The sequence below is a fragment of the Zootoca vivipara genome, chromosome 3 (assembly GCF_965207765.1).
Source record: "Zootoca vivipara chromosome 3, rZooViv2.hap1.1, whole genome shotgun sequence".
Taxonomy (NCBI): domain Eukaryota; kingdom Metazoa; phylum Chordata; class Lepidosauria; order Squamata; family Lacertidae; genus Zootoca; species Zootoca vivipara.
Genome location: NC_142586.1, coordinates 24,452,975 through 24,467,340, shown reverse-complemented (window position 1 = coordinate 24,467,340; position 14,366 = coordinate 24,452,975). Strand labels below are relative to the sequence as shown.

Sequence of the window (14,366 nt, the reverse complement as noted above, 5' to 3'; positions counted from 1 at the left end):
GGGAGACAGACCCCCCACTCACACGCCAGTGTCCCTTTTCTGGCCGCTCTGCCCCTGTCCCTTTTCCGGCCACTTCCGGGTTGCGGTGATGTGCACTTGAACGGTTGCACACATATTAGACATTGCTAATGCTCTGGTCCATGGGGTCACAAAGAGTCGAACATGACTAAACGACTAAACAACGACGGCCATAGCTGCCAAGTTATCCCTTTTTTACAGGGATTTTCCCTTATGCTGAATAGGCTTCCTCGCGAGAAAAGGGAAAACTTGGCAGCTATGACGACGGCAATGGATAGGATTCAAAGAGCTACCATATTTTTCAGTCTATAAGACGCCCCATGTATAAGACACCCCCTTTTTTGAGGGACTCCAATTTAAGAAAATGGGGGGAAGATACTATCCATGTATAAGACGAGCCCAGATTTTGAACATTATTTAAAAGTAAAAAAACATAGTCTTATACACAGAAAAGTACGGTACTTTAACCACACTTAACAGTTTAAGCATGCCCTAGGATTTTTGATTCCACATACACACACACACACCCCTTTGAAGATGAGATCTCTGCCATATCACAATCTGCTGTTCAAAGCTACCTCTGTAATTAACGCAGTTGGCACTGTGGCCAGGGAGCCAGGAGACAATATCTCCTTCACAGCACAGACTGTGCCGTGCAGTTCATTGGATCCCAACTACAGTATCGTATTTCACATACATTGTCCAAGCAGAACTCCATGTAGACTGCAGAGCCTTGCAAATCCTTGAAGTTGTGCCAGGGATTGAAATCCATTTGGATTTGCCCAACTTGAATTCACCTGAAATTTGTCCGTTCGACAGTGAACAGCTGTTGATGCAGCATTTTTAAATGTGAGGAGAGGAGAGCATTATCCAGATCTAACTGGATTGCAATCAGAATGTTTAAAAGCCATTATAAATAATCTTACCTTTTTCGAAGGGGGCATTTCTAGAGGTCGAGGTGTGTTAGAATAATACCTAAAAATATAAAGTGTAATTTACTTAACGTGAATATTTATAAGTAAAGGTCAATGTTCTTTTTGTTTTTTTAATTTTAATAAACTTTATTGGAATTCAAATTAAAATACATTCACATAAACACACACACACTCATGAAACAATAATATAAATAATATAGAAATAATAACATACAAAATCATATATAATGAAATAATAATAATAATGAAAATATAACATAAAAATTAATCTCATACAACATCCAACTTAAATCAAACTTAAATAATAATACTCGTAAACCTAAAAAATTACAAGTAAAAACAAAAACGAAAATCCTACATTCAAATACTCATTCAAACCTAAAAATATAATAATCATAATACTCAAAATACATTCCAGCTATAATCCCCTTTATTTATTCCCCTATATCTCCTCCTCTCCTAATAGACTTCCACTCATCTCTCTCTCAGGTTCGTTAAATACTATATTCCGGTACTGCTTCCCCTTATTCCTACAAATATATATCCTAAAATTCTCAAATATAATCATGCCTTTCCATTCATAAGCATGGCTGAAAATAGTAAGGCTGCAGTTAGCATAACTGTGCAACTCGGCCCCTTTGTAGCTTTCTACAAAGTTCAGAGCTTATGCACAAAAGTTGCACCCACAAAAAACAAAACAAACAAGGAACAAAACAAAAACACACTGGGCATAAGTCAGAGAACAAAAAAAACTGGGTAACCATTATTTAAGTAGAGAGTGAGAGAATGTGAATAACTTTTACAAAGAAGGATCTAAGTCAAGGCCTATATCAAGATAAAGGTAAAGGTAAAGGGACCCCTGACCATTAGGTCCAGTCGTGACCGACTCTGGGGTTGCGTGCTCATCTCGCATTAAGGAGGCTTAATAAAAGTGTGGGCAGAGCTCCAAGAAGTCAGTCACCTGTTGTCTCTCAGCTAAAGGAATCTGATAGATAGATAGAGAGTGACTGGGGCAAAAAAGGGAAAAAAGCATTCTAACAAGATGGTCTGACTGACCTTCAGGAATGGACCTTCGGGATTTAGCTCTTGAGCTGAATCAGAGCAAATGGAAATACATTAACGAAAGCTCTATATGACAAGTATTTCCTGAAAACTAGCTGCCCTCAACCATAACCTCATAAACAAAGAGATGAAGGCATTTAGGTTGGGGAACAAACACTAAGAATATCTGTTTTATTTTACACACGCCTAATTGGATCAGTATGAAAGGTGGAAACAAAACCTGAACCACAGACCAAGGAAACTCTCCCAGCGTTGTGGGAGAGTTATTGACATATCATGCAAGGACATCTAATCGCTTCGAAACCAGCTTCAGACACAGAAAGTCAACTGTGGTGAGATAACAAACATTACTGGTGGAATAAATAAGGGTTTGGGGGATGGAATAAAGACAATGGAAAAATATTTGGCCATCTGATCTAATCCAAGTCAATATGGCTGGATAACAGTTGCTCAGGGGCAAAAAAAACAAAGAAGAGATCACACTAGGGGCCAGCTAGATGTGCTGAACCAAAGGTGGACTGTTCCAGATGCTCTGCTTAAGCCATGTTGGTACTCAAGACGACCCCATCCTTAATTGGTAGTAAGCTGTAGCATGGAGCTCATACACAGCTTGCTTTGATCTCCACTAATTGGCCTGGTTGGATGATACCCTTATCTGTGGGCCTGGGAGGTTGGGCACAGAGAGGAGAAACATTGACAATGTTTGGACATTTACCACCTGTGCTCCCGTGTGACAAATGCTATTCCATTGTATAATGAATGTGTGCATCTTAGCTTGGGTGCGGACAGTCCATCACTTGCTGTGGAGTCCGTCCCACAGGTGCTCTTCAATAAAAGCACTAGAAGTGGCCGCACTGGCATTTTAGACATTTTCCTTGGTTCTTCTGTGAAATCCGAACTCCTGTCAGCCCTCTGGCTCTGCAGGGCGCAACACTATAGACACTATGGCATAGAGGCTTCCAGAACATGCCTTCAGTGTGCCTGCAAAGGATGCTGGCCAGGTTGAAACAAGCCCACAAATCTCTTGCACATTTCTGTTGACTTAGGTCAGGCATCCCCACACTCAGCCCTCCAGCTGTTTTGGGACTACAACTCCCACCATCCCTAGCTAACAGGACCAGTTGTCAGGGATGAGGGGAAGTGTAGTCCCAAAACATCTGGAGGGCCGAGTTTGGGGGTGCCTGACTTAGCTGGTACTTTCCTAAGCAGAGGTTGAATGGCCATCTGTTATGGATGCTTTAGTTGAGATTACTGCACTGCAGCGGGTTGGACTCGACGACCCTTGGGGTCCCCCTGCCAACCGTTCTTTGAATCCTATGTTCTTCAAGCAAGTTCACTCAGAGAGGCCAGGCCAGAGCAGTGAACACAAGAGTTGTGCTATGCTTTCAACACATCCAGCTCCCTTCCTGCGTCCTGTCAGAGGAAGTACTTTCAATTTAAGTACTCTGCGGGCCCGTCTGGAATGGATTAATCCACTTTCTTTTACTTTTAATGGGAAAGTTCGCTTCAGGTTAAGTACGCTTCAGGTTAAGTACGGACTTCCAGAACCAATTAAGTACTTAACCTGAGGTACCACTGTACTAACCCCAGCAAAAGGGGGGGGGTTGGGGGGAGGGTTGACGGGAGGTATAAAGTCAGTTCTTAATATCCCAGCAATGTAACATCAATTAAGTTAAATCATTAATACTGTGCTCACCGCCGGATATCTTCTTGAACTCTAGAGTGCTGCCAGTATGGCAAAGGCTGAAATTTTTCTTTGCCGCATGCAACGTAAAAATGGTTATGTTCTAGCTCATCAGACCCATGTACAGACTGGCCATTTAATGTAAACAGTCTGTAAGAAATGCATATTGAAAAAGTAAGTATCTTATACCTATCAAAGAATACAGTCCCTCCAGTGTGCATAATTATCAGCTCCACTAGCAGTTTGTTTCATTATAATTTTGGAAAAACCAAGAAAATTAGTTCCATTTTTCCAAAGCAATATTCAAAGACCACAAAGGCGTAGCCAAGGGGGAGGCAGGGAAAGGCAGCTTTCCCTCCTATATCAATACAAATAAATAAAAATACATAACTGAGGTTATGCCCCCCCAAACAAGAGGCCTGCCCTCCCTAATAATAATAATAATATTTATTTATTATTTATTTATACCCTGCCCATCCAGCTGGGTTTCCCCAGCCACTCTGGTAGGCTTCCAACAGATTAAAAGCAGAATAAAACATCAAACATTTGGAAACATTAAAACTTTCCAAAACAGGGCTGCCTTCAGATGTCTTCTAAAAGTCAGGTAGTTGTTTATTTCCTTGACATCTGATGGGAGGGCGCCACTACCGAGAAGGCCATCTGCCTAACAAAAGGCTTGCCCCCCCCCCCCCCGCCAACAAAAATCTTGGCTACACTCGTGAGTGAAGACTACACCTGTATTTTAATATTTTGTTGGAAGCCGCCCAGAGTGGCTCGGGGAACCTAGCCAGATGGGCAGGGTATAAATAATAATATATTATTATTATTATTATTATTATTATTATTATTATTATTATTATTATTATTATTACACTGGCCCAGTGCAGACACAATGCTGGCCAACCAAACAACTATAGAAAGCCCACAAGTAGGGCATGTGGGCAATCTCTCTCTCTTGCTGTTGCTCCTCAGGAGTTGGCATTCAGATACTTGCTGTCTTGCTTCAATAGCTAGTAGCCACTATAAATGTGACCCAGCTGCTTTTAAGGTAATCTAAGGCTGTGTATACAATCCCATCTACTCTGCATCTGGTGTACTCCCACCACTGTCTTCAGAAGTTGTGTACATAGCCACATTAAGCACTGCTTACCTATGGATACCCCCAGAGCGTGAAGATACTTTTTCATTTATCAATCCAAGGACACCATTCCAACTTTTCAGCGTGAACTTGGGGAGGAGAATTTTCACAGGCGGTATCAACATGTCTCCGTTTGTGAAAACACTATCAAAAAGACATATGAACAAGCTATTTTAAGTAAGGAAACATCTGGGAAAAAATATTGTATTTAGAAAATTACTTTGATAAGAATATGTTTCATTAGGAATCCAGCTAGTTACACTTCAGAGACAAACTTCAAATCTCAACCTCTCCGACAAAACATTTTAACTCATCAGATAGTATTGTATATTTTCACCCACTTCCATCTGACATGATAGGGGAAAGAAAAGTGAAATACGTTCAGTTGGAGAACCCAAGGAAGATACAGCCTTTGAAAATTCAATTACTTTCTCCTATACCGACAAAAGATGTCCTCAACAATTCCCAGAGGAAATAAACCACAATCCTTTTAAAGAGATAATAGAATCAATTGATTTCTTCAGTGAAGCTCGCATTAGAAAATGGCTCTTCCTCTACCTGCAAAGATCCATGGAACCACTTTGAGACTAAAGCTGTAATCTTAAGTATACTGACCTGGAAGTTAAGTATAAATGAAATCAATGGGACTTACTTCTGAGTAAACATGATTAGGAACTGGGCTGCAAAAGCTTTGAAAAGAAGCAAAAGTTTGGATAAATCACAGACAGACACTACGTCAGTTGAAGTACCTATATATTTTTGGAGAATGGCTATTCCAAGTCTCCACTCCTCTATTTTCCCCTGCTTAGTGTGTCTGTGTAGTGCAGCATCATTTCTCCTACAGTAATAGTGTAATCAAACGAAGAGCCAACACACACAATACAGCAACAAGATTTGCTGAAAGGATTTTTCTTAACACTGCTGTTAATTTCCTTAAAGCATGTTACTACAAAAGGGCAACAACAAAAGGAGTAGCGGTTCTACTCTCTCATATGAAAAGCTAAACAACACATCTGATATATAAGGCTGGGTTAACTATGACTACAATAGTATAAGCAGTGCTAAAGATCCAGCTCTGTATACTTGACCCCAACCTGCTTTCACATATCCTGCTTTAGCATCACAGAGTGTATCAATAAAACTACAGTACATTATGGCAGTGGTTCTCAAACTTTCCCCCACAGATCACTTCACTGCTGAGGGTCTTGGTGGACCACTTAATTATATGCTGTTGTAGCAATTGTAACATGTTGTGCTAGATGCTGCCTGATTTTTAATTGTATCTTTTCAGACACAGTCACCGGATGAAGCTCTTCTTTAAGTCTGTCAAGTGCTATGGTTCATTACTTTTGGGGTGAGAGACTGGCTCAGAGGTGTTCTTCCGGGTCTACAGTATTCCCATTACATCTGACCCTGCTCCCCAAATCTTTTTATGCATAAACTGCCTTTTCTTGATGGAAACTAAGAGAGCTGCAGAGCTCAAGCTTTTAAGATGCTGCTAACCATTTAGCTGGCTAATTTGGCTTCTAATAGAGTGTTTCATATTTTCTTCTAACTTGTTACCCCCTGGCCTAAAGGCTGCAGAGAGATAAGACAGAAAATGAGAAGGTTCACTCTGGGGCAGCAAAGATCACAATCCGGCTAGTTAGCAGTATATTTGAGGATTTGATATTATAGATCTCTGCTTCATTCCAACGATGCTTCCCTATTACACCAAAGAACAGTACTGCACGATTTTCTAAGCTAATAATTTATTGCAATTATATTCCACCTTTTCCTTTAAAGAAATTAAGGCAGCATAAATGCCCCTGCCTCTCCCATTTTATCCTATTTACTCAATCCACTGAAGTTAATGGACATGATGGTTTTACTCTGGTACTATTGTGCCACCACCACTCATTTTTGAATCCGTGTACACATAAATTTGCCCAGAATTATCCTGTAGTTTCTAGTGGAAAAACTGCGTATTGGTGCTCTTTCTCCCAAGCCACCTTCAAGGCAACTTGAACATGGTCACATTGAAACCTGGGTCTGTGCATTTGAGCTTTCCTTTCCTTACGAATTTCCAGGGGTGGAAACTGTGCGGGGAAACAGGCAATTCCATAAGGTGAAGACATCATCCACTCACGTGGCTTCAATACACATCAAGCCATGCTTATGTGCACAGCAACAGGCAAACCGAACTTGAAACACACGCAGAGAAAGCAACCTCGCTGTATTTTAAGTCACTAATGTGTGCACAGACTTAAGTTCATTAATTTCAATGAGTCTACTCTTGAGTAATGGTAAAGGTAGCGACTTAGTTGAATACAAGTTCCCAAACGTCAAAAGTAACAGGACCTCAACAGATATTTACTTCACATTACAAGAACTGTTATTGTGTGTGTGGTTACAAGTGCATTTTTATCTTATAAATATTTAAATATCATCCATAGTATAGCTGTACCCAAAATTGCAATGTACAAACCTCCAATTCTGGTCTCAAATCAAATAGGTTTATTGTTCAAGCAAAAGGCAATGACAGACTTGTAGCAGTAGTATTAACAAAATAATTCAGAACATCCATCCATAATATGAACCACCATCTATTACGTTACCAGAGACACCAGCAAACTCAAATCCAGCTTGATTTCAGATTAACTCTCAAGTCAAATATTTATATTTGGCTGCTTATATTTAAAACAAAATTCTAAAAGCCACAGAGGCTGCTGTCAGAGGATATTTGGGGCCATCTAGTGGAATTTTCGGGGCATAGATAGAAACCATGAACCCTGCATTAAAATGAATTTCATTTACAGTACAAATATATTGTGCCAATAATAAATATGAATAGTCTAAAGAAGTTTGTTAGTCCTTCTGGTTAAGGATATCCCAACCCATTTTCAAGTACTTTTAAACACACCCATCCCTGCCCTTTTTCTTTACATCTCAGAAGTCTGAAAAAGTGAGAATTGGATCGTCTTTACGTGATCTTCGTCAATCCAGATAAGCAATACAAATTGTTCAAATACAAGTTGCTGTGAATGCTGAAACACTGTGCAAGCTTGGTACTCTGCTTACTTCCCTTGTCGTACAAAAGAACTAAAGACAACAGCTTGCTCTGCAACACTTCTCTCACATGGAGACAAACTTAAGTTCTGTAATTTATTCCGTGTATTTTTATCCCACCCGTTCTCCAAGGAGCTCAGGACGGGATACATGATTCTCTCCCCACAACCAGTGCTGCTTTTTTTCCAAGGGGCACTCTTGTTGTTACAAAGAATAGCATCATAACATCTATAGTGAGTTAGGTTTCTAGAAAAAAAGCACTGTCCACAGCAATCCTATGACATAGGCTAGGCTGAGAGGTAGCAGCCCTGTGTACATACCATGGTAAACCACAGTTAATCATTTACCATGAATGTGCCCAATAGTTTTGCTCCTTCCCACTAGCACACAAAGGGAGCAAAGACTGTCATGCCCGTTTGCAGCCCTTGTTCTGAGGCAAGTGTGGGAAACTTCTGGCCCTCGGATGTTACTGAACTACAACTCCCATAAGACCAGTGCACATGGTCAACAGCCAAGGGTGATGCAAATTGCTCAGGAACATCTAGATGGCCCACCTGCACCTGTTCATAGGTAACATTAAGCTGGGGGTTGTTATTTATTTGTCCCCAGTCTTTGTGCATGGCGAGCCATGGTTTATGCCACGTGGTGAGGTCCAAACTTTTTTCAAAGACGGCCAGATTTGATGAAGTGAAGGGCGACCAAAGTTGTTGAGGTTTTTTAAGGATTTTTTTAGGATTTTACCCCAGGAAATAAACTGCCACGGGGACCAGATTAAACCAACCAGTGGGCCGGATTAGGCCCCTGAAGCAGACTTTGGACATGCCTGGCAGTGATGTTTCAGACACAGGCAATACAAAGGTCACCTGGTTAACTTCATGCCTAACTAAGGATTTGAACACAGATCCTAGTCAAACACTCTAGCCATCTTTATAGTTTATTTTTATTTCAGAAGAACATTGATAACATCTGAGGATTTGTTAATAATATATGTACTTTTTTAAACCAACAACAACAATAACCATATACTTACCTAATATTTAGTGGCTTATTATAGCTTGATTGCCATTTGGAAGGTACTTTTATATTACTGTGGACCACGGGTCGAATCTGCAAAAACAGTGAAACTCACAAATTGTATAATGCAACATGTTTATAAAATATAATAATTAAAGCGGGCAGTATGAAGAAAATGATATAATTTAAGCTGCTACACTTGCTCAGAAGTTGGAGAAATCTACCAGAATCCTAATGTCCCAATTTATATATGATTTGCACTTCCTAACACGCTGTCGCAACCACTGCCTTTTCAGCAACCTCTGAAGTTGCTGTTTGGCACAGCAGGAGAGTCACTATCAGGAAGAATGGGGAAGTTCCTTCCCTTCAAGGCAAAAGAGATGTTCCATGCATGTGAACTATCTGGATTGGGACCGCAGGTATGTGGGAGGAGAGAGATTAGCCTTTCCACCCCAATGCTGTCTTCCTGATTAAAATCTCCCTAAAACAGCTATCTATTTACTCCATGGCCAAACTTACAGGTACTGTATCCCTATGGGCAAACAACAGCATCAAAAGGGAGTAGGGGTTCTTTTCTTTGCTTCCACTTTTAAACTACCCACTGTTTGCAGTTTTGCATAAACTTGAACAAATCATGGTTAGTCTAAACCAGGGTTAGTCAACCTGGTCCCTAACCGCCCACTAGTGGACGTTTCAGGATTCCAGGTGGGCAGTAGGGGCTTCTACACCACATGTTACTGCAGCACTGGTGGGCGGTAAGGAAATTTTACCATCAAGAAAAATGCATTAGTGGGTGGTAGGTATAAAAAAGTTGACTACCCCTGGTCTAAACGAAGGGTGGGGAACCTGCCGTCCTCCGGGGATTTAAAAATCACTGGTCATTGGGGCAATGGTGGTTGGGGCTTATGGAAGCTGAGCATGACTTTAGCATCATTTCAAAGGTGCCTTGAACTTGTCTTTTTAAATGCTAGGAAGACTGAGCAAATGTTAAATGAAAATGCCACTGATCAAATACTCACCACCTCATCCCTCTTCTTTCTTTGAGGTTTCTTTGTCCCTATACCGAAATAACTTAAAAGGAAAAATATAACCAGAATAAACAAAATGTTACTCAACAGCTTGCAAATTTAGTTAAAACGTTTTTGCCTCACGGAATACAGGGCCTTGATTTATCTGAATCTTCTTAGTCCAAATTAATACCAGAAAAAGAGGCTTCTGTACCACCAGATACAGGCATCTGTATCTTGGAAAGAGCAACTCGTTTCGAAGTCTCAGAGCAGGAGAGAAGGGGTATAAGCTTTCACTGACTTAGATGAAGTAGGGATGAGTCCAGAAAAGTTTGCGCCATTATATGCCATCCATATGCACCTACCCAGGACCCGAGATAATCTTCTGAGGCCCTTCTTTGTGTGCCTCCTCCATGAGAGGTCCAGAGGGTGGCAACACAAGAATGGGCCTTTTTTGCAGTGGCTCCCTGTCTGTGGAATGCTCATGGAAGTTTGCCTGACACCTTTATTGTACACCTTTAGGCGCCAGGCGAAAACATTCCTTTTTAACCAAGCTATTGGTTGAGTGGATTGCCATCTTAAACCCTTTAAAATGTGTTGAGGGGGAGAGTTTTGTTTTTATTTTGATTGTGTATTTTGTGGTATTTATATTCTGATTTTATTCTGTAAACTGCCCTGAGACTTGGGGGTATAGGGTGGTATATAAATTCAATAAATAAATAAAATAAAACAAATAATAAACTTGTTACTCTTTAAGGTTCCACAAGACTGTTGTTTTTAGAAACATTCAAGTTTTCCACAAATGACTGCCTCATAGAAAATGCTTAAGCATCAAAATAAATGACGCTGCAAAGTTACTGTACTTTACCATACCCATAAACAGAATGTGCTTGGGATCTTTCAGTTTATTTTAAATCTACTGTGGTATGGTGTTATTTTCAATTCTTCAACTGTATAAGAAGAGCCGCTTCACAGGCATCAAAGTTCACAAATTTATAGGCACTTTACAAACTTGTAACCTAGAGTGAAACCTCTGCATTCTATGTTTACTCCAAATGTATTGAACTCTGAGGAGAGCAAGGAAATGGATTTTATTTCCTCTGCCCTGAAACACTAATAAACAAATGCAAACAGCCGTCATCCTGCATTTGTGAGGGCATAAGTAGGTTCAAACAAAAATCTGATCAAACGGGTTTGCACTTACAACACTGAGAGGAATGTAAACATGGCCTACTCAAAACCGCTGCTCAGAATTAAAGTAAATGGCCCTGAAAGCCGCATTTCAGTAGTCAAAGAATTGTTATCTGTGAGTGATTCCATTTTCTGCCTGCGTTTCTCTCCATTAAATTCACCAAGCAAGAACAATGTCAGGAACACGTTGGTATAATGCTTTTTACTGTTGTATTCCAGAGGAGAGATTCACATTTAAGTTGGAAATCTTAGATGTTTCTACTCAATCACCCTTTAGTGAAATAGCAAGTAATCATGAGAGTCTGCAGACTTGTAACCAAGGGAATGAAGGAGGGAAGGAAAGAGGATTGGCAACGGAGAGCAGGATAGTGAACATCATAAAAGAACACTGGAAAGGGAGGAGACACAAAGCAGGAAAAGAAGATGTTTGAGTTAAGAGTAATGAACAGGGAGTCCTTCAGAAGTTATTGGACTACAACTCCTATCAGCCCTAGCCTGGCAAACGATCGGGAGGGAAGGAAGTAGAAGTCCTGCAACATCTGAAGCGCCACATGTTCCTCAGTCCTGTATTAAGAGGCCAGTCCCTATTTGGGTATGTCTACATAGGTATGGTTCCTGCCAACCTAGCAGTTCGAAAGCACGTCAAAGTGCAAGTAGATAAACAGGTACCGCTCCAGCGGGAAGGTAAATGGAGTTTCCATGTGCTGCTCTGGTTCGCCAGAAGCGGCTTAGTCATGCTGGCCACATGACCTGGAAGCTGTATGCCGGCTCCCTCGGCCAATAATGCGAGATGAGCGCCGCAACCCCAGAGGTGATCACGACTGGACCTAATGGTCAGGGTTCCCTTTACCTTATACATGTATGGTATGGATGCATTCAGTCTCTGTAAAAAGTACAGTGGTACCTCTACTTACGAATTTAATGCGTTCCGAACACACATTTGTAAGTCGAAAAAATTTGTAAGTCAAATCCCATAGGAATGCATTGAGAGAGAAAAATCGTAAGTCGAAGCAACCCTATCTAAAAATTCGTAAGTAGAAAAAAATCTAAACTGCATCCAAGATGGCGGACGGAGCTCCATTCATTAAGTAGAAAATTAAGTAGAGTTATTCGTAAGTAGAGGTACCACTGTATAAGCTATCTGAAAGGCCAGAATTGCAAAATCAAAGCAAGGTGGCAAAGTCCACATGATGGAAGGGGGACACCACGAAACCTTTTGCAACACAGGCACTTTTTTCTGGTGTAGTACACTAAGATGTCAAGCCTAGGTAATAGAATGTGTCTCTGCTGTCAACCTCAGAGATTCCTTAGCTGTGATTCCTGCATTGCACAGGCTCTACAACTTTATCTTCTTGGGAAATACAGGGACAATCCTTTCACATGCAAAGCTAACATTTTAAAATTCTCTACAATATGCATGTCTTGGAAAGCCACTCCAGTTTCCGATTAAAGAAAAATCTCGCGTTCCTGCGCATTTTGATGCACTAGACTAGATCTGCATCGCCCCAATTGTTCTTGATTGCCTCCGTTCAAACCTTTTCATACTTACTTCAGTTTCCTAAACCTTTCCCTGCCAGCAACCACGTATCTGCCTCCTTGCTCAATGTCGGTCAGGTCCATAACCGAATGCCCTTGGCGGGGTGTGTATATGTTCCTCACCCCAAAGGGTGTCTCCACGCCTTCGTTGAGTTGTATCATGAAGGCTTCAAAGTTAGGCACATAGCGGTGGTTGATCACAAACTTCCTTCCCAAATAGAAGGGGTCACCGTTACGGTACACCCAAATCGTCCGGGCAGGGGTGACATCTGTCAAGCTATAGACGGCTCGAGTCCGAGTCGCTCCCACCATACTGAAGTCACCAGTTCAGACAGAGAGGGCTGGGGAGGAGTGGCGTTTGGGGAAGAACATAAAATACACACCAGTGCATTTAAAAAAGAAAGGAAACCCCAAAAAACAAATCCAGGACCCCTCCCATACGCCCCAAAGCAAAGGGAAGTGGGGCAGAGAAGAGGAGGTGGCTGCAGAGCTCCTGTTCAGACCTCTAACCACCTACTTCATAGTGGCACCAAGGTGGGGACACCCCCAGCCCACCCTAGCCCCACCCCAAAGTCTTCCACGGGGCAACTTTATCTCCCTCTCTCCCTCTCTCTCCCCCACCTTGAGCCTCACACCCCCAATACATAAAAGCCTGACATCACGCCATGTGTGTGGCAGGATTGTGACTGCAGCCCCCAGCAAACAAAATAGGTCCCCACAAGGGTTTCCCTGGAAACGCATTGGGAGAGGGAGGGAGATGGCTCAGGCTGCAAAAGGGATTCCCAGGCGCCCCGAGGGCTGCGCGCGATCCCGAAGGCGGGAAGCGCGAGACTTGTGCGGGCGGGCGCCCGCCTCCTCGCACGGCGGCTTCCCTTTGGCACTAACCGCGTGACCCGCCTGCCCCACTTATGGGTCAAGGAAAATGGCCACATGCATGCTGCAGCAGCAATGACCAGCTCCCCTCAAACCAAGGACTCTCCCGTTCCTCGGTAGTTTCTCCATTACCTAGAAGTCCTCACCCACCGCGCGCTTCATTTCCAGTTTAAAATAAAAGGGTGAAAACTCCGCAGCGCCTTCCTCTTCCGCCTCATTGCTGTCTCCTCAGAGAGTTGCAACTACGCTTCCCCCCTCTTTTGGGGGTGCAAAGTTATTCCCACTCCTTCTCCTGATCACCTTCCTGTTTCTTTTCCCCACACAACACAGACCGATTGCCGCCTCGCGCCCCGCCCAAGCTTATTGCTATGCCCTCTCCTTGATGCAAACAAAACAAAACCCAGGTTGTGTGTTCCCCGCCTTATTGAGAAAAGAACCGACGAGCCAGCCTTGTTAAATGTGCACAACCTTCAGCAGATCACTCGCAGCAATGCAAATGAACTTGAGGGAAAGAGCGCGTTTCAAAATAAGGAGGAAACGGATCTTCCCCGTTTTGGGGGTGGGGGTGGGAGTGTTTTTGCAAGAATCAGCTGGGGGATCTGATCCTTTGGAAAACAAGATATTGGAAAGGGAGACCGGATCAGGGTGTGACTTTGTGAAAGGGCAAGCAAGCAAACGTTTTTAAGGCTCGCAGTGCGTGTTCATTGAGGCTGACTCCTACCGTGTTTCTCCAAAAATAAGACACTGTATTATATTTATTTTTTCCTCAAAAAAACACACTATGGCGTATTTTCAGGGGATGTCTTATTTTTTTCCTCCTCCTCCTCCTCCTGCCGCGGCCGGCATTGCTGTTGTGCCTA

The 14,366-nt window shown here is 42.2% G+C and overlaps 1 protein-coding gene across 7 annotated transcripts in view; it reads right to left on the bottom strand.

Annotated features, from left to right (window-relative positions):
• The window catches only part of DCDC2C (doublecortin domain containing 2C), a 41,251-nt gene extending 27,436 nt beyond the window's left edge, over positions 1-13,815 (bottom strand). For 3 of the 7 annotated variants that reach the window (XR_015948870.1, XM_035109896.3, XM_088665694.1), the window contains exons 1-6: positions 12,647-13,419; positions 9,919-9,970; positions 8,916-8,992; positions 4,850-4,981; positions 3,712-3,849; positions 945-993 (exon numbers count right to left, since the gene is read on the bottom strand). Coding sequence is in view for 6 of the 7 variants with exons in the window: in XM_035109896.3 (XP_034965787.1) it covers positions 945-993; positions 3,712-3,849; positions 4,850-4,981; positions 8,916-8,992; positions 9,919-9,970; positions 12,647-12,945 (747 nt within the window). In the remaining variant the exon portion in view is untranslated. Of the gene's footprint in view, positions 1-944; positions 994-3,711; positions 3,850-4,849; positions 4,982-8,915; positions 8,993-9,918; positions 9,971-12,646 lie in introns of all 7 variants that reach the window. The other 4 variants (XM_035109895.3, XM_060272473.2, XM_088665693.1 and 1 more) reach the window with 3 other exon arrangements.
• Between the last annotated feature and the right edge of the window lie 551 nt (positions 13,816-14,366).